General features: G+C 37.2%; 1 protein-coding gene across 10 annotated transcripts in view; it reads right to left on the reverse strand.

The window, feature by feature from the left end:
- ERC1 (ELKS/RAB6-interacting/CAST family member 1) overlaps positions 1-24,696 on the reverse strand; it is a 304,797-nt gene that overhangs the window by 102,293 nt on the left and 177,808 nt on the right. For 7 of the 10 annotated variants that reach the window (XM_074826139.1, XM_074826138.1, XM_074826137.1 and 4 more), the window contains 2 exons: positions 19,497-19,628; positions 2,013-2,173 (listed from right to left, as the gene is read on the reverse strand). In XM_074826139.1, the coding sequence (XP_074682240.1) occupies positions 2,013-2,173; positions 19,497-19,628 (293 nt within the window). The remainder of the gene's footprint in view (positions 1-2,012; positions 2,174-19,496; positions 19,629-24,696) is intronic. The other 3 variants (XM_074826142.1, XM_074826141.1, XM_074826145.1) reach the window with 1 other exon arrangement.

The following is a 24,696-nucleotide window of genomic DNA, read 5'->3' on the forward strand; positions in this document are numbered from 1 at the left end:
TTCCACCTCTATCAAATTTCAAATTTAATCAGTGCTGCTTTTAAGCATCTCAAACTTTTCCCAGTGAAGCATACCCTAAAACCTGGGAAACAATATTGGTTTACTGTATCTTTGAACAGTATCTGTACAACAGCTATTGTTTTCTGTTAAGAATACCAAAACCAGCTAACTGCTTCACAAAATTGACCACTCATTCAATTACTGTTATTTCTGAGTTGAAATAGTAGGAAACATTTTAACAACATTAAAAACTTTTTGCAAAACTAGAAAACAGATGACAAGAGTGCTTTTCATAAAAGGCATAGGCTGGGAAAGTAGGGCAACAAAGAACATACTGGCGTTTCTGTATATATATATATTTAATTGACTGGGAGTCCTCAGGAGAGATTTGTTTGCAACAAAGCCTCATGGTGAGGGTGAGTTTTTGAAGTTTGGAAGCCTTTGGCAGCTTTATAGAACTTTAAGACAGACCAGCTATGACTAAAACATGCTCTGCTAGTTAACTATACAAACGTAATGTTTTTTCCATCTTTCTCTCCATGTGCTGACAGCATTACCATTCTCTCCAGTGTTCTTCTTCCTTCTGAGGCACAATGGATCTACCAGTTTATGCAGTTCCTGATACTACATTTCAGTACAACAACTTTCCAACAATAACTTACTCAGCTAAGAGAGGTAATCATTTAGAAGAAGTGAGTAGTTATATTAAAGGCTTTAGAGCTACACAATTCCAAATACGTTTCAAGATATACTGTACACTACATGTATATTTTAATGAGAAGGTTTGGCAGAGCAGTTTGGCAGAAGTACTGCCAAGTGATTGGATATGGGATATATCTCCAGTTGCTTTGGATTCCCACATCACCTTAAGAGCTATTCTTCCCATCCCCCAATACACCAACTCTCAAGCCAGTCAAATTTATAGCTCAATAAAATTTTTTATTAAAAATAAAGTGTGGCTTTTAAGTACTGCAGTCTTCCAACGTCCTTATGCCAGGTCTAGATCAGACTGTTGTAGTTGAATACGAAGGCGGGGAGGCTTGGCCCACTTTATACAGCACTCCTAAGTTAGAGTTTCAAGATCTAAGCCACCTCTCTTTCCATTTTGTAACAGCTGGTTTTCTATCCTTTCATTTAAAAAAAAAAAGAAAAGGAAAGAGACTAGCGTAGAAAAGTTAAATAAATAAATAATGGTTCACAAAACCACAGTGGAGGAACCACTGCTGGTCCTGCCAATAAAAATGTTCCTTCTCTTCAGGGCTGGCTAAACAACTGAAAGTGTTTCTAATGAACTGCTGGCAGCACTATCCATCATTGCACTAAATAGAGTCATGTCTCCCTAAACTAAGGATAACTATTTATCTATAATGCATGGTCAGAAATTAGGAAGTATTTAAGCCTTAGAAGTCTAATTCCTCACTTCTCCCCACCTCCTCAAAGCTTGGTTTTACTCAGGCTTCCATGTGTAAAGATGATGAGAGAAGTATGACTGATACAGAGAACTTCAAACTCTGTTCCAGTGCTAATGAATCATCTGCGTGAGTGTGAAAAATACTTCAGCAGACCAGACATCTGCAGTTTGATTTTAGCATTACAAGCACCTGACATTATGTTTATCTTTTCCCTCTTTCTATTTTATAATTTGTTACACTGACTTCTGTCTTAAAGCAGGTCATAGGCTACTCAAAGCAAAACAGCACATTCATAAGACACACAAAATAATTGAGTCCCAATAACTGTTCAGGATCTTTGAAGATGCTATTGTGCAAGTAACAGTAGTCTGCTGCAAACAATCAGAAGGAATAAAGGGTTTTGAGCTCTAACGAAAGTGTGGAAGTCATACAGGTAACTCCTGGTTAGAAGTCACTTCTGAAGGCTTGACTGATTACATACATAGCTGCTATCTACAGAGACATATTCATGTAATGGTTGTCTTTAGAACACCAGACATCAGACGAGAATTCAGAGATATCAATAAAACATGCCTACAAATAATGAAAAGAAACACTTACTTCATTTCCAGGACTTCTTCCAAATGTTTTCTTCTTTCAGCTCGTAGGTTGGTCAAATGGGTTTCCTTCTCAGCCAAAGACTGTTGTGTAGAGGACAATTTTGCTTTCATTGACTCCAGCTCCTGCTTAACCTTCTCCATGGCCATCATCAGCTCTTCTACCTAAAACATTTTTGGGGAAGACAGGAGGAGAAAAAAATAGTGTAATGTGATCAACTGAACTTACTAAATGTCACAACTAAATTGGAGCATGAAGGTGCCTGTATACTGTGTAACACTTCTGTAGACCGGAAGCATCATCTAGTGCTGTGGACAGTATGTCTACACTTGACTGAAGCAACGCTACAGTCTGTGAATTAACATAGTCTGGTCACTGGAACATTACCATTACAATACAAATCTTCAGCTCTTCAGTATTTCTTTTTTTAGAAAATGTACCACAAAGATAAAAGGATGGCCTGTATATATTAAAATTAACCCACAGAAATGCTAGGTATTAAATGGACTACATTGATAATATGCCAAGAGGATAAAAAACTTTCTCCATAAATGATGCCTAAAGAGAAACTACACATGCACTTTAAGAATGAAGGTAATGTTTCTGAAACACGGAGAGACTGCATTCCCATGAAGATATTGATACTTATTGTATTGTTCAACATTGTTGAACAATGCTTCTAGGCATGTTTTGTGATTTAGCAACATAAAAGACATTCAAAGAGTTGCTGGTGGCAGACAAGTACAGCAGAACAATACTCATATCTTTGACAAACGGGAAAGGTTCAGAATTATGATCATAAATTCTAACATAGATATTACACAGATGGACATAGTCATATTTAATTTTGCACTTGGAGCAGGTTCTGTCTCAGTTAAAATTTAACACTAATAACATTCAAAACTGCAATAAATGCTCAAGTGTAGCTACATGTAACATACAAAAACTTCTGGATATTCCTTTAATAATTTTATAATAATGCTCAATGGCACACATTACTTTCACTGACTTCTTCCATATAGATTTCCTCTATCACTATCAAGTGCTCAGAAACAATTTTATAACGTGCTTCAAATGGGAGAACCTCAGATGCTACTGTTGCACATAATCAAATATTTGTATAAACTTAGTACGACAATACAGCACTGCATTGCATTTATACTCCTGCGTAACAATCCACTTGTGCTCCATCCAATCAGAATTACTGAAATTACATTAAGCTCAATTTCTACTTACATGCTTTTACAAAGAGAGTTGGGCATATCACTCGCGATATAGGTGCTGGAGGATAGAAGGTATGGAACATATCACCCCTTGCTTTAATAAATCCTGTACTCCTAAAGGCAGAGCTAATGACTCAGGACAAACACAGATAACAAGACTGGTTTTCATCCTGAATCAGTGATAGAGCAAGAAACGTTGCAACTCAGAATTGGCAGATTAATTAAAAATCTAGCATAGACATTGTGCAGTGTTTACTGCAGAAAGCCTATCTACTTCCACTCAAATGCAGCTGACAACAGGCATTCTTCTTACGCCCAGCAAATTAAGAAAAATTTGAAACATGAAATTATCAAAAACTATTCAAAATGTACAGCCAAAAATTCATCCAGTAATCAATAGACGGAAGGAGAATTTCAGTGACACATAGTTCAAACTGGCTAGTATGCATATAATGACCAAACTTTTCCTCTCTTACTAGTGTTTAGTGTGCAAAACAAGATCAGAAACTCTGTCAATTTTTAAAACAAAGAGAAAACTCCATAAAATGAAACAGAGAACTATATCAGAAAAGAATGCAAAGAAAAACTGCATAAACAATGAATAGCAAAAATACAACTAGGATGGAAACTGATGCCTAGAAAGAGAAAAATAGCAACATGCTGGGGAAGTGAAGGTGTACTAGTGCATCAGCTTCTAGTATATCAATGCTTCTACTTCCTTTGGGTGGATCAGAATTACCTACATAAACATTTTCCTTTAAACCGAGAAGAAAAGAGGCATGCCAACTACAAAACCCTCCGCTTATAACAGAAAACAACCTCAAATAAACAAGCCCCCAGCCAACTGCAACAATCAGAATGGCTTGTGTCAATCTGTCAGTTGCTAAGATAAAACAATCTTTGGAGAAACATCTTTTCCATAATCATGTTTGAAAGATTTCTGACATCCTTCATTCCACTCCCAGTCATCAAGGTTTGTGATGCTAACACTGAAGGACTGATTTGCTTGATGTAGCATAACAAATCCGTGCTGTTAAGAAGACACAACGAGGCTAGAGTGATATCTAGGCCAAGGCTCCTTGTGCTAGGTGGCAAGATCTAACTCTGCAGGAGTACTTTGTAGTAGTGGTTATTGCAGGTACTTAATCTTCTTCTTGTTGCTCTGTTTGCTAATTCTTTTATTTCTAAGGTTATATTCTGTATTTTTGCAGGTTTACAGAAAATTGAGCTAATCATGTATTAGGAATGGCTGGAATGGAAGTGGCTTTTAGACTGTGCCAACAACTTAGTTTACGGAACTGTCATTACCTTCCATCCTCTCCAGCAAGTACCATTTGTCACGTGATTTACTAAAGACAAAATTCAACAAAATAGTGATGACTGTTCACAATAAAGACTTCACTGTTCAGATTAATCAAGTTATAGATATTCCATGGGACCATTTCAATTAAACTTCTACAAAACAAAACATTTTATTTGGCAGCTTATGAATCTTAGTGCAGACCTGTCCTGTGAGAAATGATACAGGAATATTCACTGGAAGCAAACTGCTTGCAAAGCAGATCTAATTTAGCCTATACAAAAACCTTGAAATCTACCCTTGGGTTTTTTTTCCCCCTGAGAGCAGCTAATTATATAATACAGAAAAAACCCCATAGTTCTTGGCACACTGAGACGTTTTCAGAGACGTGCTGTTGACATTTTCAATTTAACTGCAGGTAAGCTTGTGCCCTGTCAGTTATAACTAGAAAGTTTCCATTTCAGAAGGTGTAAAAGAGTGCACTCTTGCTCCTCTTTTCTCTCTGCTCAAACGATAGTATATAAAGCAGAGTATATCTTTGATTATCTGTGATTTAACCATGATTCAATTCTCTGTAGACAGGCCTGAAAGGTCTTCATTTATTCTAAGCAGGATGGATCTGCAGAGAGCTTAAATGGAGACTACTTTTTCATTGTTTTTAGGCCTTAAGTGACCTGACCAGGTGACAGCTTATCTTTAAGGAAGAACATGAAGCTGAATGAAGTTTCCATTAGAGGAGAGATTTCCTGAGAGACTGAACAAACGATGTGAAAGAGGGCAAACTACGTCAATTAGATCAGTATGGGATTCACAGCAGCAGCAAAGGGAAATGTCAACATAGGACAAATTTTTACATAGTATTACATCTCTTTAGAAAGCATGAAAGCTAGGTGGAGAGAAAAGGCAATACAACAGGAGAAGTTTATCTACTATGTCAATGGCAGCCTGTAAAGAAATAGAAGAAATAATGTAATACTAAAAAAAATGAAGCCCTTTTCAGGAGCCTATCTACCATCCTAATCCCCTGCTCTTACAAACTCTGATTTCAGGCTCCTCTGATGCAACTGTAAATCAGAAAACAGGCTCTTGCACAGACATACAGTTACTACATTATCTCCAAGTATGTGGTGTTTCCAGTAAGCTCTTCTGGCCATTGGGTAATGTGAAGCCAGGGACTTCCAAAGAGCTTGGTCAAGTTCCCCGAAAGTCAGTAAAAACACAGTAAAATTGGGAAAGGGACTGGATATGCAAAACATTAATGAAGCTGGGGATCCTACCAACCTCCATACTAGCTCCTGGAAAGATTGCTGATGATTGGGATAGGCAAGCTCAAATTCCCACCTTTATGTGAAAAGAACTAATGCACTACTGAAAATTTCTGAGACACAGTAGATGTTTCAGCCCAGGAAGAAGGCTACATCAACTGATGTGGTTGGTATTGGTTGCCTCTTAAAATCAAAGACCAAAGCCTCTGATGCCTAAGGTCAATCCAGACAGACAGGCTAACTAAAACAGTCTCCGGATCCCCAAACACTTCAGTGTGTTTAAATTACAATGCAGCTACCTTTTTCTTCCCATTATGAACTTCTTCCTCAGTGATGAAGGATCACCTGAAGAGAATTTTTCTACTGCACAGGAGACTGAAAAAGGCCTCCACAGCCCTCTCAGGAAGACTTCTGGAGCTTCATTTTCTGCTTACACATTGTCAGAGAAGCAGAGCAATTTTGGGTCACCATCCAAGCAACAAAATACATCATGAATGCTGGTAACATGATGTAATTCACTACAGTGGTACTGTGCAAATATAAATAGGCAATGGACAAAGTCATCAATATGGCAAAAAAGCAAAATGCTATGAAAAAACACTTGCAGGGGCAGAGGATCTATTCTGAAATGGTGACCTATGCAATCCACATTTATATGCTATGTGCATATAAATAACAAGGAAAAGGCTAAAGAATGCGCTCCACAGACACTGCAAAGGAAAACTGTCCAGTCTCAAGTGACAGGATATGAATGCATCCATAGTTCACATGTATATGACTGGCTTAAATAATATTTATTAAGGATAGCAAATCAGCAGTACACTGTATAAAAAATGTTTTATGTTAATGTTAGATAAGGCTTTTCCCCACCTGTAGATTAATGATCTTTGCAGAAGAAACTGCGTTTCTCTCTGTTACATGTTTTTTTAATAGAATGGTTTGGGTTGGAAGGGACCTTTCAATATCACCTAGCCCAACCCTCCTGCATGGGCAGGGATGTCTTTCACTTCATCAGGTTGCTCAAAGCCCCATCCAGCCTGACTTTGAACACTTGCAGTGATGAGGCATCCACTCTGGGCAAGCTGTTCCAGTGTCTCAGCATGCTCATGTAAAGAATTTCTTCCTTATGTCCAGTCTAAACTTACCTCTCTGTCAGTTTAAAACTTTTGCCCCTTGTCCTGTTACTACAGGCCTTGGTAAAGTCTTTCTCTGTCTTTCTTATAAGTTCCCTTTATATATTGAAAGGTCACAATAAAGCCTCTCCAGACACTTCTCTTCTCCAGACTTAACAACTCAAATTCTCAGCCTTTCCTCATAGAAGGGGTGCTCCAGCCCTCTGATCACTTTTGTGTCCCTCTTCTGGACCTGCTCGAACAGGTCCATGTCCTTCTTGTGCTGGGGACCCCAGAGCTAGATGCAGTACCCTAGGTGGGGTCTCACCAGAGTGGAGTAGAGATGGAGAATCACCTCCCTCAACCTGCTGCACACACTTCTTTTTATGCAGCTCAGAGTGTGGTTGGCTTTCTGGGCTGCAAGCACACATTGCCAGTTCACATCTGATTTTTCATCCACAAGTATCCCCAAGTTCTTCTCCACAGGACTGCTCTCAATCTATTCATCCCACAGTCTGATATCAGGTATTGCGTTGAACCAGGTGCAGGGCCTTGCACTTGGTTTTGTTGAACTTTGTGAGGTTTTTTCACCGATTCAGCTAAAGTTTCAACCATCCAGATGGTCTGAGGTATCTGTTAGTCTTGTTATTTTTCCTGCCTCATTCTTTTTTTTTTTCTTTTCACCAAGCACAAAAGACTTGCATATCAGTCCATAATTAAGTATCAAAGGGCACGACAAAGGGACTTGACTATTATACTAAGAACCCTACTCCTAAACTGGAGATACAGTACTTTAGTTGCAGCGATACATGGGAAACCTATAGTTTAATGTTTAATTACATGTCTGAAAACAGGACACATTTTTATGTTTCTGATTGAAGGAAAGGCATTACATTTCTTTCAATATACATAAAGACACAGTGGGTTATGGGATAGATGTTTATATTCATTACTGTGTCTCAAAAGTTCCACGTGGAACATAAAATGATGAAATTTTAGAGAATACAGATATACCAACACAAACAAGTAATTTTCCACGATCACAGTATAAATCAATCATTAGAGATCTTATTTTCAAAACCACCTCAGCAGGTTAACTTGTATATTTAAAATGATTTGCTTTCTAAACATAGATCTTTCTTGTATAAACAAGAAATTAGTATTACAAGACAAACTGTACTAGAAATTTTGCCCAAAATGAATTAGGCCAGCAAAACAAAAGTCTTGCAATTACAAGTCAGTAATAAGAACACTACAAGGACTGAAAAAAATAATTAACATTTCTCAAAGTGTCACTTACTCTCTCAGAGGACAGTCTCCTACTTTTCTACAGCTCTTGAGTTTTTAAATTATTTTTCATTTCACTGTGTACATTACTGAAATGATAAAGGGACTGCAAATTTCTGCATTATCTTTTACTTAGTTGAACTGATTAGACTGCAGGACAGAGAGAGGGAAAAGAAATAGACATGAAAAGAAAGACAAAGACAAGAGTTCTGGCTCCATGTAAACTTGTTTGGGTCCCAGAAAAATTTCCCAGAACAGATGTTAAGACATGGAAAAAGCACAGGCCAGACTTGGGACTTAAGTATGTAATTTAACTGCCTCAAGTAACATATTACAGGGGGAAAGCATTGAGTCTGACATAACTTGGATTGCCAGCAGGACCAGATGGTTTGCTTAAATCACAAGCTAATAAACCTTTACACAAAATAAGAGGGAAATGAATTATGGTTTCATCATAGCCCCATTTTCATTAAAGCAGTAGGGTGGCGTTAGGTACTCTTAAAGACTATATCCAAGACACTTAACTAAATTCTTGGCTATTCTGAATTAGGGGAACAACTTTCAAATTCTTATAGAGATTGAGAAAGCTGTTAGACACAGCTTTTTGAGAGCTAAAAATATCAGAGGAAAATGAGAGAAATAAGCAAGCAGTAGTAAGAAAAATCTCTCCCCCCTTAATAAAATTAAAATCTCATTTCTGGTTTGTATGGTAAGGACAGCCCTCAACTAGGAGAACAGCTGAAAGCTCTGCCACACTGATAGCAGAAGGGTATAAAGCAGAATGGCTCTGCCCCACCACACCGGCTGGAGCTCTGGCATCGATTCAAGCCCCTCTTATTCACCACCAGTGCCTGAGTATGCATAGGCCTGTAGGTGGACAGAGGAATGCCTCAGGGCTACTGGCTTCTCTACTAAGACAATGTGACCACCACTAATCCTTCTGAAGCAGATACACAAGGGGTTAAGATCTTCTGCCTTCATTTTTATTCCGTAATTGTAGGCTCTATAAAGACACAGTAAGGTGAACAGATGTTCACCTAAAGAGAGCATTCTTCCCTGCACTATATATATCACCCTATATAACTGCTTCACTTGTTCTGTGTGGTCCCTGCTAATGAACGTTGCCATAAGATCCTATGCAGACAAATGAAAAACTCTTTTTTTCTTCACTAGTTGGAATTCCTTGGTTGAAGATCCTAACTAAAGACTGTCGGAAATACACACAACAGAATACTTGTCAACAATTAACGTGTTCCTATACATTACATTTACCTCCATCTCAAACAGGATGCCAAATTTAGAGCACCCCTTTTGCCAAGGTCAACTGTTGTAGAGTATTACAGGATGGTGGCAGACTGCACCCGAAGAAGAGGAGCACTGTTTTATTCACAACAGAGAGGGGAGTTAGTGTCACAGCTGAGAAAATGGCTGGAGGATTATCAGTTCTCCAGAGAAAAGGCAGGATCTTCTGATAATCTGTAATTTACAGCAGTAATTTTAGAGATGAACTTTGTGTTTCTTTACATTAGTATGTGACTTTCCTAAGCCTTTGTGCCTTTTGTTTTTTAGGTTGTTAGGGTCTGGTACATTCAGCATCCCTGATACAGTGTTTTGGTGGCTTAACAGAACTGGTGCTACTGTCCCATTCTTACATTATTAATTGGGAAAAAGGAGAGGAGAAAGATAAAGAAAGAGAACAAAAGACTATGGTCTGAAAAGCTGCAGGATACTGTAGTTGAATGTAAATTTTCTTATCACTGAGAAAGTGAGATACTTAGACAGCTGATGTCTCTTGTTTCCATGATTGGTCTCTCAACAAAAACTTTCATTATAAAAAAAGCATCTGATAATGAAGAGGAGTTAACTCTCTGTATTGCTCCTTACTGTCTCAACTGATGGCTCCAGGCAATGAAGAGCACTAATATTAGACTGATCACATATCTGACATTACCATGTTACTCCTGCAGAACCTACAGAAATAGAAATACAGGAGTCTTTGTCAAGGAGTATGCTACTTGAGTATCAATCAAGAGTGCTTTTTGCTCATACTCTGAGAGCACTAAGCTCTTGTATGAAGGAGGAGGAATCAAAATTCACAGATTTTTGGAAAAGAGAAAACTCCTTAGCCACCAGACTTCAGGACTAAGTCACACCTGTGTCCTGTTAGGATGTTTGGAGGCAGCTTTGACAGTTGTATCTCCTAAATGAGGGCCACAAGCTATATAAATAATCAACAGCCTACTGCTGGGACAAGAACTCTTGAGAAGGAAGCAATAATTGTCTCTGCTTAACACATACAAATATTTGAGTCAGGCCTGGAAAAAGTAAATGAAAAACTGAATTCTGATTTCTATTGAGGACAGAAACCTGTTGTAGTCTCTGGTATCTGAAGACTATAACAAGTTACAATTTTATTTCTGCATTTCCCTCAAGTGGAACCATTACCCAATGCAATATTCTCATTATGCTTTTTAACCCTTGCAACTATACCAAAGGAAGCTGTCCTGTTTTACTTTACAGGAAACTGTCCTGTGTTTATCTTCTGTGGCTAGCAATGAATCTCTCCAGCCCCTTGGGAACACAGCAGCAATCACTAGGGATCTTGCAAAAATCTGGGTTTTGTTCACCTTTTAAATATCTCTGCAGAGGTAGAGAGACTAAAATATAGCACATTTAGCACATTCTACACAGTTTTGCACATACTCATTTAGCACAATCTGTTACATCAAAACAAAATTCTCTAGAACTATGGTTGATTCATGATACTCCAGTTACAACTCTAAACATGGACATCTTCAAAATAACTTCACCTTTCTTAGGGTACATCTAGTCTGATTGCTGCTAAGGTAGCAGTAGCTATTGGGCCAAAGGAAGCCTTTCAGCTCAGACTAATTGCCCAAGGATTTCAGCAGTTTATACAAGCGTTCTGTAGACCATGCTGATTTCCATTTTACTGCATTTTAGACAGTTTCAGGTTAACTAGGATATGTCACCATGGCAGACAGTTTAGACATAACTGAATAATATTCAAATTAAATATTTAATGTTGTGCTACATAGCATAGCATAGATTGTAGATTTATATAGCATAGATTGATTTTCCAAAAAGAAGAACTCTTGGATGATGTATTAACTCACTACAAGTAGTGAAAAAATGGTATGTTAATTCCACATACAACTTTAACACTCTTTTCCCAAAAGACATTAAGGATCATGAACATAAATACATGAAAGCACATGCGCTGCCACATGAAGGTTGAACATGTGGCTAACTGAAGAAGTACAGTCTCATTGGCAAGCTCAGGGACGTTTCCACCTCTAATAACTCGCGGAAACAAATCTTTAGCGTTGTAGTTAACAGAAAGCAAATAGCAGAACCTAACCACAATAACTAAAAAGTAATCCCACTGTATTGAGCCAGCTGAACTCAGGCTGAAATTCAGTGACAGTTTGAAGGAATCTGATAGTGAACAGCATTACAGCAAAGTCCGGAAGCTTTTATGTGAGTAGGAAACATTTCAAATAGAAGAGACATCCTCAATTTAATGAACCTGGTTTGTCACTCTTCTATGTTTTTCTATATAGGAGAATGGTCTGGAAAGGAATACAATTTATTTTCTTGCACTTCATAGATTTTTTTGAAAAACAGATTATGTCAGAAAAAGAGTATATGTTTTTAAATTTATGAATCTAAAGTATAAGTCTAATGAACTTTTCTAATGCTCTAATCTACATATTATTGTACCACACTTGCATCTAAGATCACAGTTGAAGAACACAACCGGAAAATGGAAAAGAAATTCCAAACAAAAAAAAGCACAGGACAAGCTTTAAACAAATATTAACACAAGTATTTGCTTGGGTCCTTACAATTTCAAGCAAAACATTAATGTAACCAAATCTGCAAGACTTTGATTTTCTCTTGAGCCACAACAAATAAAATACTGTCTAGAGGTAGGTACTTGAGAAAGTAATTTAACAGGTAGAGAGATGCCAAGATAGAGCTTTGTCTGGAATACTTGACTATAATAAAATTACTGATGAAATCAGTATTTATCTATTAAACAATAAAAAGGGATAAAAATCCAGACAAAATTGTTTTTAAATCAGCATTTGCACCTAATTTCTGTATAACAGTTTCCATCAGTATTTCTCATTTCATTCAATGAAAAGGTGACTTATATGGAGAAATGCTCAATGTATATTTTGAACAAAGGTTAATTATCCTTTCAGTGTCCCAATTCTTCTAAAAGCCATCAAATTTTGCCCACTTTGCAACCTTAAATGATTGCAACAAATTAAACAAAGTCACCATCCCTGGAGGTATTTAAAAGATGTGTAGATGTGGTGCTTATGACTTGGCAGTGCTAGGTTAATGGTTGGACTTGATCTTAAAGGTCTTTTCCAACCTAAATGATTCTATGATTCTAAAAGATTTAGAATTTTTTTCCCCTATAATGTTAGAAAAAGATCTCTCTCTCAAAGTCTTTGGGCATCACTTTTTATTCATCTTTTTTTCCCCCTATTTATTCTTCTCTATTGGAGAAAAAAAATCTCCCAAGCCCCCAACCTGGCACAGCTGAACACATCTAAGACAGAAAAGAGTAAAAATTCCACTGTTACACCTCTTAGAAGGTCCTTTACTGAATACAGAAGGAATTATATATCAAAGCACCCTTCCCATCTAAGGAGTGTGACTCAATACAAATCTGTGTATAACATAATCCATTTAAATACCTGGGGAGAAATAGTAACTTTAGGGAGAAGCAGTGCTTCTAAAAACGTCTGCAAATGTATTCATTGACAAGGAAACAGGGCACAGTCAACTTTACCTAGCCAAAATGCTTCCTCTATCCAAAGGAAAAGACTCAGACAAAAGAATGAAAAAAAATGTATCTCCTGAAAAACAATGGCAAGACTATATTTCAGGCTGACAACTGACTTAAAAAATTTATAACAGTAAAAGAAATTGAAATATAAGTTTTAAGCACAGATTTTTTACTTTAAATTATATACACAAATTACTTTGTACATGTACATATATATATATATATACACACTCAAAAACCAAAATGAATTTGGCAGACTTTTCGAGAAAGGAGCTTTGCAGAAAATATTCAAGAGAAGTTTAGTCAAAGAGAATGTAAACTGCTTACAAAAATCAGTGGGAAGCAATGATGCTCCAGCACCTTCACCCCCAAACCACAGCTTGGATTACTGCCTTGATCTCCAATCACTTGGTTTATCAAACTTCTCATTAGGAGATACAGAAGAAGAGACAAAAACATTAATTAAAAGCAAACTGTCCAGCATCTGTTATAGAGCAGTCAGAATGCTGTCATTTCTACAGTGTTCAGAAAACACCTATAGGTAAGTGGTTCATGAGAAATTCCACTTTATATTTTCCATTTACAGGGACCTGTAGGAATTAACTTAGTGTCAGAATTTGTGCTGTGAAATAATTCCAACACTCAACATATTCTAGAAAATATTTTAGATCTGTTTCAGTAACAGAATGCTCAGCAAAAAGGGTATGTGTTTTAATTGATTTTGAATTTTTAGAAGGTACTTGATAGGGTGGGGTCCAATACATAATAATTCTGCTGTAAATGTAGTTTCTATACTTACAAGAAAATGTAGTCTAAGTAATATATATCAGAAAGTTAAAACAGGACCAGAATGGTGGTCTGATGGAAGTGCAAATGAGAGGTATCATTCAAAACTTGGCTAGAACTTCTGTACAGTAACTTACAGGTAAGAGAGAAAAGGCTCCTGGAGGCTCTACTTTAAATTTAAACCTCTGCAGACCTTGTACTTACAATAGGAAAATCCTGGTGAACAGGAGATGGTGAAAAAGGAGAGAACTGTGAAGGAAGTTCTAGTTGAGTTATTAATCTATTTCATATCTATTTTTCCTTAATAAACAGATATGATTTTTGAAGTAGGCATATGTGATAGATAATTTCAGGAGTCTTGTTATCAACGTATTTTTACATGTCATATTACCCAAAAGAATATTAAATCCTGCTGAAATAAATTATAGAGACAGCAGGAGAAAGGAATTAGCATAAGAAAATACATTTAAACAATACATTACTATTACAATATTCACTCTTCTATTTTTTTTCAAAAAGCAAAGCAGAGTAACCTGCCCTGTAAAAAGATACAGTATATGAACATAGATATAGCTATTTATAGGTCTACATACTTAACCTAATTTAAAATTTCCCACTGAGAACCATAACTTCAAAAAAAGTTGATGGAAGGTGCCAAGATCAGACAGCTAACTCAGAAATTTCAGTTTAAGTAACTACTTAAGGAAGAAAGGAATGAACAGGTAATGGCCAGTATTTCAAGTGTTTATTTCCCTTAACATTTTAGGGTAAGGAGTTAGATGTTATCTGATACTATATGGAGAGTGCATTTAAGCAGGAGTTGATATTCATGAGATAAAAGAGCTGCACTATTATCGGCAGAAATACTATTTAAATTTCTAAAACCTACTGCTTTTCAAATTTGAAGGAAATGAAATAAGATAAACATATGTTGCAATTAGGTAGTGCACCATCTCACTCGTAGAAACAGTAGCCTGTTGTAAAGGCCACAGTAACAGTTTCTGGTAAAAATATTTTTAGTAATATTACTAAGCAATTCCTGCCTCCACTTCTCAGTCCTGCCTCTACAGTTCAATGATTCCTCAGATGTGCCTCAAGTTCTGCATGGGGATCCATGAAGCAGATCAGTGAACTGGTTCACATGAAAAAATTTCTTCAAAAACCAAGGTAATTCTTACCATGAATTACGTCACTGCTCCACTTCAAAACATGGCCCCAGAAAGACCCAGGGTGGGAAAACTGAAGGGATGTGCACTGAAGTATGGGGATGAAAGTGAGCAAAGAGAGGTAGGGCATAAATATCTTGGGTCAGCACACATTTGTGAACTATGCCTTCCAATAATGAAGGCTCAAAATGCAAGTAATTCTAATATTGTGCTCCTCGAGCCAAGGATCTGACATTAATTATTGACTGACACTGAATCACAGAACCTGAATTTCTGTTTCACTTTATTCCACCAAAAGAGCCTTATTCCTTCATGAAGATTGCGACACATTTCCAGCACTGTCCTGGTAATGGTGCAAATTATGACTAAATCGATATAGAAGATAACCTCCTGCCTCCCACTGCAGGAGAAGGGATGGTAAGATGCACCAAGACAGGGCCTTTTTTCAAAGATGGCCTCCAGCAGTTCTTTCTAGGGAAATAAAACTACCACTGTATTTTTGAGCACGGAAAAACTTTTTCTTCTTCTTTTTTTTCCCCTGAGGAACTGACGAATAGCTTTTTTTAAAGCAAACTCAGCTTTGGTTAATTCAGAAAATGTGCCTGGATCCGTATTTGTTTTAGCCATCTCTAATACAAAGAACTTTACGATAGAAGAGTTTATCTGAGAAATCCTACCTTCAGCCTTATGGAGAGTACTTAAAAAGCAGTCTCCATACACCTTCTGACTTTCCACCTAGAGGGTTGAATTAGTGGGATTGGCCACAGTAGTACGTACAGGATTCAGCAGATGCACCAACAAAACCAGGTGAATATGTTAGAAAGAAAGAACTTTAAAGTTCTTCAAGTCTTTACATCTATGTAAGACTCCCTCATCTGCTTTCTGTATGGCAGGGTTTCTGTTATACAGAACAATAACGTTAATAAAACTACACCCAATTCAATGGGTACACTGCTTCCAGGAGGAGATGCCTGATTCTATTTTTGTGATAGATGAAAGAAAGAACAGGTCTAAGATCCTGAAATAAACAGAAATAAACAGAAATAAACATTTTCCCTATTTTACTAACTCCAACTTTAGTCAGCTGGAAACATCTTGCATATAAAGATTGTGTATTAACACAGTTAACCCACTGTCACAGTTAATACACACTGCCAGGGTATTTTCAAACACTGGATTAAAGAGAACAAGGTTTTAATCTGAAACAGGTATCTGAGAACGATGAAATCCTGAGTAGCTTCATGGACACTGTAATTCAAATCTGAAGCATGTAAAACAGCAGGAAACCATACCTCATGAGATGATGGAGGGTAGGATTACACAACACAGGGCTACAAAAACAACATTAAATATTGGGGCAGAGGTACACACAAATGAGATGTCCTCATACCTTGAACCACTTAAAGCCAAAATGGTTGACCTCATGCACTGATTCATTAAACAGCTTCAGACAGGCAGTGAAGTGGCAGAATGGTAGAAAACAAGATAAACAGAAGAAAGGAAAGAAAAAGCATGCAATTAAAAGCAAATTATAATCAGTTTGGACAACATTAACATTTTTAAAATCACATTTATCACTCATACTTGGTCTAAGAATGATCCTAACCTATTATTGATTGTAAAAACCAAAGGACTTTAATATTTTATAGAAAACAGAGCTTTGCATTTTAAAACTCTAAAGCTATCTAAGGGTGTCTTTCACACTTCTACAAAAAACCTCCAGAGAACATAATAAAGAGGGCATTCTTTTAAAATAATTGAAGACATATGAACTGAAAAGCACTTGAAGGAAAGTCTCCTCCTCACCTTGGAAAAACAGCTACTTGCCATCACTCTATTACTTGACTATTTAATTGACACCAAAATAAAATCCTATTGGACAAAATAGGGCATAGCAGCTCTCCCGGTGCTGACTGGAACAAGACACTCCAGTTGCTTTTCCTTTGTGCTGTCTTGTTGGCCATATTTAAAAAACTATAATTGGTCAGAGTCAGCAGTTTAGTTCTTCTATTGGAGTAAGACACTGCTGTCAGTCAGTGATGGTAGAGACACTGACTGCCCTCTTCTGATCCTGCTGCTTTCAATCCATCCTTCTTTCTCCTCCTTACTTCTGTATACACTACTACATCCAAATTAATTTCTTTTCATGATGCTGTTGCCCACCACATTCCACCAATCTTTTCACTCAGATCTTACTCATCTTGGCTCTCTTCCTCTCCTCTTAATCTCTCTCACTGATCCTTACAGTTTATTGACCCTCAGGCTGCACATTTCTCTGCCTTGCCTCATCCTTCAGATTGTACACCCAATTCCAACTCTCTGTTCACCAGCTATTTCCCTTTTTCACCAAGCTCTGACCATCTGATCTCATTGTGTGCCTCTCATCAGGCTTTGCTGGTGAATTCTTTTGAAAAGCCTCCTTTCTGACAAACCTGAAATTTGTGCATATTCCCAAAGCACTATTCTTCTTTGCATATTCTCATTTTAGGATGCCTCGTGTGTAAATAAAATTTCACTTCTATGACAACAGTTCCCTATTTTACTAACGCAGATTTATCTCTTCTCCTCTCCATAATAAACCTGCTACTAACAGCTCACAGTGGTGAAACATCTATGAGGAACTCATGCTCAACATGCTAAAGAAGTCCTCCTTTCCATTCTGTGACTGAAATCTTCCTCACTACTTCTTTTCATCTAGGACAGAACTTTAATATTTTTGTTAATCTTGATAGTATCTTTGACTCAAACCTCCTTTAAAAGGTTATTTTTAAAAACTTGAAGAATTTTATGGAATATCTACTATAAGACTTTTCTGACTGCACCTATATAACTGAAGTTCTTTGGTAGGATTTCTTCTGTGTCTGGATCTATGCAAAAATGTTTTTTGTGCAGGTTGTGCCCATTTGTGTGGTAATCTCCGTGTCTGTAGCTTTGATCACGTTAATGCTACTAGCATGCCTCTTTGCTAGTGAATCAAATGTAAGCTACTCATCCTTTGCAAACTGTACTCCACCCACTTTTCAATACTGCAATGACCTGTGATCATCCTCTAATACAGGCCTACATTATGCATGCATAAAATTTGTAAATGTTCACCTTTGTGCTTACTTCCCTAACTTCAGATACTTCTAAACCCTACAAAATTAACACACTCAACCTTCTTCAAAACCTTCCCTCGAAAAATTCACTAAGCTTTATGCATCTTGTTGTGTGTTTCGAGCACAGACATAACAAAAGGGTGAGTACTACGGGCTTCTAGGTGCTCAAGGAATATAAAAATGGTCACTTTCTCTTGTACAAAGAAATTAAAACATTATGACATCAAAGGCATCAAATCACATACTATTTTGTTTACTTTTGAGTCAGCACAAAACCTGCTCCTTTGTGAAATATATATTTTCCTTTCAAGGAGATCTAACCTTTGATGTGGTATTCACTACCTAGTTAACATTTCTATTTCATGCATTTTTTTAAAGGCTACAAGAAGTCTGGAAAGAAGGCATTCTTGAAAGTAAATTCCATAACATTGCCTAGGATCTTAGGGTACAGCAACCAGAATTATCCTCAATACATCTATCAGCAACAGCTGAGCTTGACTCTAGCCTAAAGAGAAACAGTTCCTGAAAACTTGGATTATTACTAAGATATCTATAACTTGTTTTTTGTTAAAGTACGTGACATAAGAATACAAGTTGGAAAAAAAATCTTATAGCATTTTGAAGTGCACTTAGTCAGAACATTTTTATTTAAATAGCAAAGAGAAGGAGATCACTGCATTGCAATGCAACTGACCAAATGCTCCTGTTTGCTACTTACAGTCAAGTAAGGAACAGTGAAAAACACGGAAGAGGGTCACAAAAAGCACAGTAAGAATGACAGGTTCAGCTTCTGCTTCAAAATCTTTATCAAGATCTCATGGAATTTTATTCACTACTTACAGTATGTTTTCTTGATGATTACTTACGTGAGTTAAAATCAGGCACGTACATGATTCTTCAGTGTATCTCATCAGTGACACAGAATCAATTCATGCAATAAAGTTTATACTTGTGGCTTCAACACACAAGTGTGTATTTTCTGTGTGTATGCTTGGCTTAAGCCAAGGAATCTGTCTGTATCCAGTTGTATTGCAAATCCAAAAAGACTGTGGTCCATAAACACAACTACACTAATAAAAATGATTGTCTTTACATTCAGTGAATAACACAGTGAACCTAAGTATGCTTACACACAGAAAGATAGCTTTGACAGGCAAGACAGATCAGAAGAGTTACTACTTAAAATAATATTTTAACTCAGGATACCTTATATTTCTTCTTAATTTCAAGAAAATCTTACCTATGAAATACAACTTATGAAGGCTTTGCAGACTTTGTAAGTTCTGTTATCTAATGTTGGAACAGAGATACAGGATCATCAAACAAAACCAGCTGTGTTTCACAGTAAAGCAGGGAAAATAGTACTTTACTGTCTGGTTACTTTCCTAAGAGGACTACCAGTGACTTTATAAGATTGCAGACCTGTTTCTCAGCATTGATCCTGGCTGACTCCTCTTGTGCTAGCACCATTTCCCGCTCTGCAGTTATCTGAACACTTTCTCTGAGTGCCTCTTCCAATTCTTCAATCCGATCATCCTTTTTACGTAGATTGTCCTGGAAAATGACGGGAGACTAGGTGAAGACGACTTGTTTGGAACTACAGCCTTTTAATCAACCAAGTTTTACGCCAACCAAAATGTGTTTCTCCCTCCCAAGGCACAGCTGCAGTCAAATTATCTTCACACAAAGGAAAGAAAGATGAAGTGATGCAAGAGTAGGAGGAAGAATATAGTAAAGAGAAGAAGGCTAGCAAAGTAGGACCTCAAAGCAAGAGTGCTTGCCCTCTGTGTTGGACATATGACAGTGCTGTCAGATTACACAACATAGACAAGCAAGGGTTGTTGGTAAATAAAGATTAGTAAGCAGTTCCAAAGAAGCATAGAAGCCAGAATTGGTGGGAAGGTAGCAGGCATTCAGCATTGCCCATTTGTTCACACATTCACCAGCAGGTGTGGTAAGAAGGGAAACACAGCACTGCAGTTTTGAATTTGTCATTTCCACATTAAGGGGGAGAAAAGCAAACATTAACCAAACAGTTTTCCATTGTTCACATCAAGTCTTTAAGGAAGTTTTTCATCAAAAACTCTAGGAATTATGAAGAGTTCATCTGGGCTGTCTGAATCTCAGACATTCAAGTATCAAGACTCCCTTAAAATTTATTCTTTGATTGAGTATCTTCACAGTTGCAAGTCCAAATGTCCCACATATATTCAAAGACCACTGAAGAAAACCATATTGCTCCTCAGAAAATATACTGCTTTATTGGTTTATACAAACAGTGTAACTTAGAAAAATTATATACAAAAACTAACGGTATTGTAATTTGTAAAGGAGACCCTCCTTACTTTAATATTGCTAAGAAAATAATTGTGTATTTCCTGCTTCTGCTGTAGGAGCTTGGACAGAAGACTGTAAAGCAGGCTGTCCTAACAGGTATATATGAATGTCTCGGACCATGGCTGCTTAACAAATCCATCAGAAATGAGCAGCTTGATGGAAGATTTCTGCATTTCTTGTCTTGCAGATTGGTTTAGATCATAGGGTTCAGATGAGGTATTAATGCACATTTAAGCTACCACATGGGCTTTTTAGCCATCTCAGCAGCAGTGGAAGAATCAAAAATGTTTCCCTTTGTTTTCTGCATTTTGCTTTTTGTCAGATTTACCCCTTTGTCTTCTGTCCTTTTGTATTTTGGACTGAAATTTTCCGTTGTTTCTCTGAAAGTGTTTCACACCATATAAAGAAAAAGGAAAAAGATGACTGACTTGGAAAAAAATCTGACCTTGCAACCTTCGTAATGCAAAAATTAGTCATTGGAGTTTAAAGAATGAACCTAACTTATTCCTTAATTCTAGGACTTGGGATACATTACCAAGGATGTTTCTTGTATGAACATCATTTCTGGCAGTCTCAAAACTGCCACTTTCAGTGAGAGTGTTATAGCAGAGATGCAAAGCTTTGTATCAGACCAGTGCAAGACCTGTGGCACCACTGCTCTTGTGTAGAGAAAGGCTAGTACTCAACCACTAGCACAGGCAACCATATTTGTTAGGCTTTGCAGGCAGAAGAGCTTTCTGCTGATGGCTACTTTCCAAAGTGGATTCACAGGGCAAGTAATTGCCGATTTCTAAAGAAACAAACGGAGACATCTTCATTTCAAAAGTAAGAGTTGCAGAACATGTTTTCATACTTTTTGAATCTTTCTGAAATGCTGATAGTATGTTCCAAAACTCCTTTATGGTTATAATTAGCCTAACCGAAGACCCATCGAAAAGATGAGTAACAAGTTTACAAAAATCTCCGCACAGAATATTAACTGTGCCAGACATGAAAAATATTTACTTGCCTATCTGCATTACACAATAAATAGCAACTGTACTTCTTGATATGTTATTCATGGATAGCCAAGGAAGTGTGGTAGTGTAGCTCTCCATTTCAAACAACAGAAGTGGGAATGGTTCATTTGAACAGCTGCATGTAAAATGGAAACTGCTTTAAAATAAGAATGCAAAATAAAACATTTTAACACTTAAGATATGTCCACTCTTCATCCCAGGCAAATATTTAAGACGTGAATTTGACGCTGTATTAACCTTGACACCGTACAGCACTCTATTCAGACAGGTGAATTCTTGAGGTACAGGAGGAAGAGCAATTGGTGGTACCAAAACTGATCAAGACAAACCTATATTCATATATAATTACTTTTCCTAAAATAATATCAACTTTTACATATATGCTAGAGGGTTGCAAGTTAAAAAAATCCAGTGTTGACTTATAACCAACTGCCTAGAAATGGTGATCTTTTAACTTTAGTCTAACACTAATAGCCCATTCAGTAAGGAGAGATTAGTTACAAGCTTTCACCTTCTGTCTCAGACAAACCTAGTTAAAAGATGTGCAAGTTTACTCTTTTAATGTCACAATGTGTGTAACCAGCTTACAAAACCACACCAATGCCTGGCAGGAGTAGCAGATTGTTGCTTAGTCAGACAGCACCTCCACTAGTGCAAAACAGTCTCAAGACACTTAAATAATTATTTTGTTTCTAGCTCATTGATTCATGACTAACTGATCAGCATGCGAATTATTATTTTTTCAAATACAAGCTGCTGTTTCAAACAAAACATACTAATAGAGAAAAAAGTAAACAGAAGCAAATCAGCATTTGCCTTTTAACATAGCAGCATGTTTTTCCAATTGTTTGGCTCTGAACTCTGAAACATGACAGGCTCATGTTGACCTTCAACCTGTGTTGCTGCTGCTTTCCTCTTTTTAGTTACATGAAGTATTCTACCTTTATTGTGATAAGCATTAAAATCTGGAGAAAAACTTCTGTTAATTTTAACTACAGTTATAACTTTTTTCCTGCAGTGACTGATCCTCTGAAGGAGTGGACTAGAGTGCAACTTGAGTTGCTTCATATATACATTAGAACATGACACCAAGGGCAAATTTATCTTCCTGTATTGTAATAAAATTGCAGAATAATAAACAGTGGCAGTCTCCTTTCATGAAGCTTATACAGATGACTATTCAGAAAGATAAAAAAATATTACTTACCTGTACAGTAACTGGATTCTTCAAGACGTATTACCTATCCAAATATCTCCGTGACCCTCCCTCCCTCTGCTCCTGAGTCCCATATGCATGAGATTCCATGGCAGAGATGGAATTAAATTGGGATAGAGAAGATAGCTCTGCCTTTATGCTCACTGGTGTCAGCACAAAGAAAATGAAAAACCCATTCAACACCACAAGAGTGCCAAGAGTTCAGGTACAATAAAAATTTTTGCTACCTATACTACATCCTGTAGCTGATTTGTATGCAAAACTCATTCCAACACATGTCTGTCTGAAACCCTGAAAGGAAAAGGAGGTGTGACTGATGCACATTTCTAGGCTTTTTCTTTCACTTCAGGAGGGAAGTGGTAGGATGTCCAAGTGATACATGTTAGAAGGATGCATCAATTTAATCTATCCTGCATTCATGTGATGTGTGATCTCCCATGAAGTTTTATGAAAGTGCATGAAATAGGATATATGTTTTCACTAAGGCATTTAGGTTCAATTAAATCCAGGTTATCCTGGTAAACTTCTCCCTATCTGTGTCTTGAACTAGACTCACAAAGGTCTTTATGGCCTATTTTACTCTTTGAATTGGAGTTAAGGTGGATTTCTCTAGTTAACTCTTGGGAAAGGTTAGTTAACAGTTTGAGATGGCAATGAAAGGCTTCTTTTAACTATTAAAAATATTTCTAGGACTAGCCAATCACCTAGGTAGGGAAAGATCATTTCCATATAACCCTGGAATTAATGCAGTAGCACATTTTACCTGTGTGCTTTCATAGACCAGAAGGGAAGAACACAGTACTGGAAGTGTTTCAAACTAGGAATCAATTGTTTCTTAAACAGTGAAACTATTACATCATTACAAGTACTTACTCCTGTGAACTACTGCTCTTTCTTATTCTGTATTTCCTCAAGAAGCCATAATCTAGATAAAGAACCTAATTATAATGATCTCAGTCCATTCTAGGTTGAATAAAACTCTTTCTAGAAAGAAAACTCCTCCTTTATGAACTGACCTTCCACTACATAAGTGGAACCTGGGGACTCAGGACTGTTAGCTGCCTCAAGAACTACTTAAAGCTTCCTCCTAGATACAAACTGTCATATAGTTATTGATACAACAAATTCTCCACCAACATTTGGAGGCAGCCCATCTACAAATGCTAGGTTTTTTCCACAGTTAAAAATATGAGGGCCTGATTAACAGCAACTCTAAAGTGCATGCTGGTGGATTAATATGAAAAATTGAAATCTTGCTAAGTTTCTTCCATAAAGTTCCCTTGCTTCCTGTCTTTGGCCATAACCAGTGCCAAATGTGAACAGGAAAAATTGGTTCTGCTGTAGTCAGCCCATTACAGAGGAATTCTGGTTTGCCATCTCAGGAGTCTATGATACAGAGAAATGATTACTTGTTTTAAGACTTATTTACTTATTTACTTACTTCTAGCAAGTTATAGTATTACTTATAGTATTTTTTAATATTGCTAAGAATCCTGCTTGGCCAAACTGTTCTGTGGAATTTTACCAAGGACTACTGTGTCCATCAAAACAAAGCAGTTTACTGTGAAAATCTACCAAGAACTGCAGTGTTCAGCAAAATGTCATGTTTTTGCCCTTGAGGAACAGGTGTGCTCTAACTAGTTGGGCCTCAGTAATGAGTAAAGATAGCCATATACAGATGGTAGAAGTTTCATTGGTTCCCTTAAATAAGATAGGGTGAGTAAACCGGCTGAAAAACATTTTTATTGTTCAAGAAATTGGCTAAGAGAATCTGTGTATGCCCTGCGGAAAAAAACAAGGTGAGAAAGACTACGAGCCTTCATCCCAAAGATCCCCGAAGACGCCCACCAGGAGGGAATGCGCAGGTGCAAAGATAACGTAAACTGTTGACATCAGCCTTTCAAACTAACCCAGCCTTACTCATGCATATGTATGTTTGTGTTATGTAATCCAGTGAATATGTATATCCACACTCTATAAGTTTTTGGTAAAATGTGTGGTGGGTGTGCAAACTTTGTGGAGAAATCCCCTTGCACCCCGGTGCCGGAGT

This window comes from Strix aluco, chromosome 5 (genome assembly GCF_031877795.1).
Source record: "Strix aluco isolate bStrAlu1 chromosome 5, bStrAlu1.hap1, whole genome shotgun sequence".
Classification (NCBI taxonomy): Eukaryota; Metazoa; Chordata; class Aves; order Strigiformes; family Strigidae; genus Strix; species Strix aluco.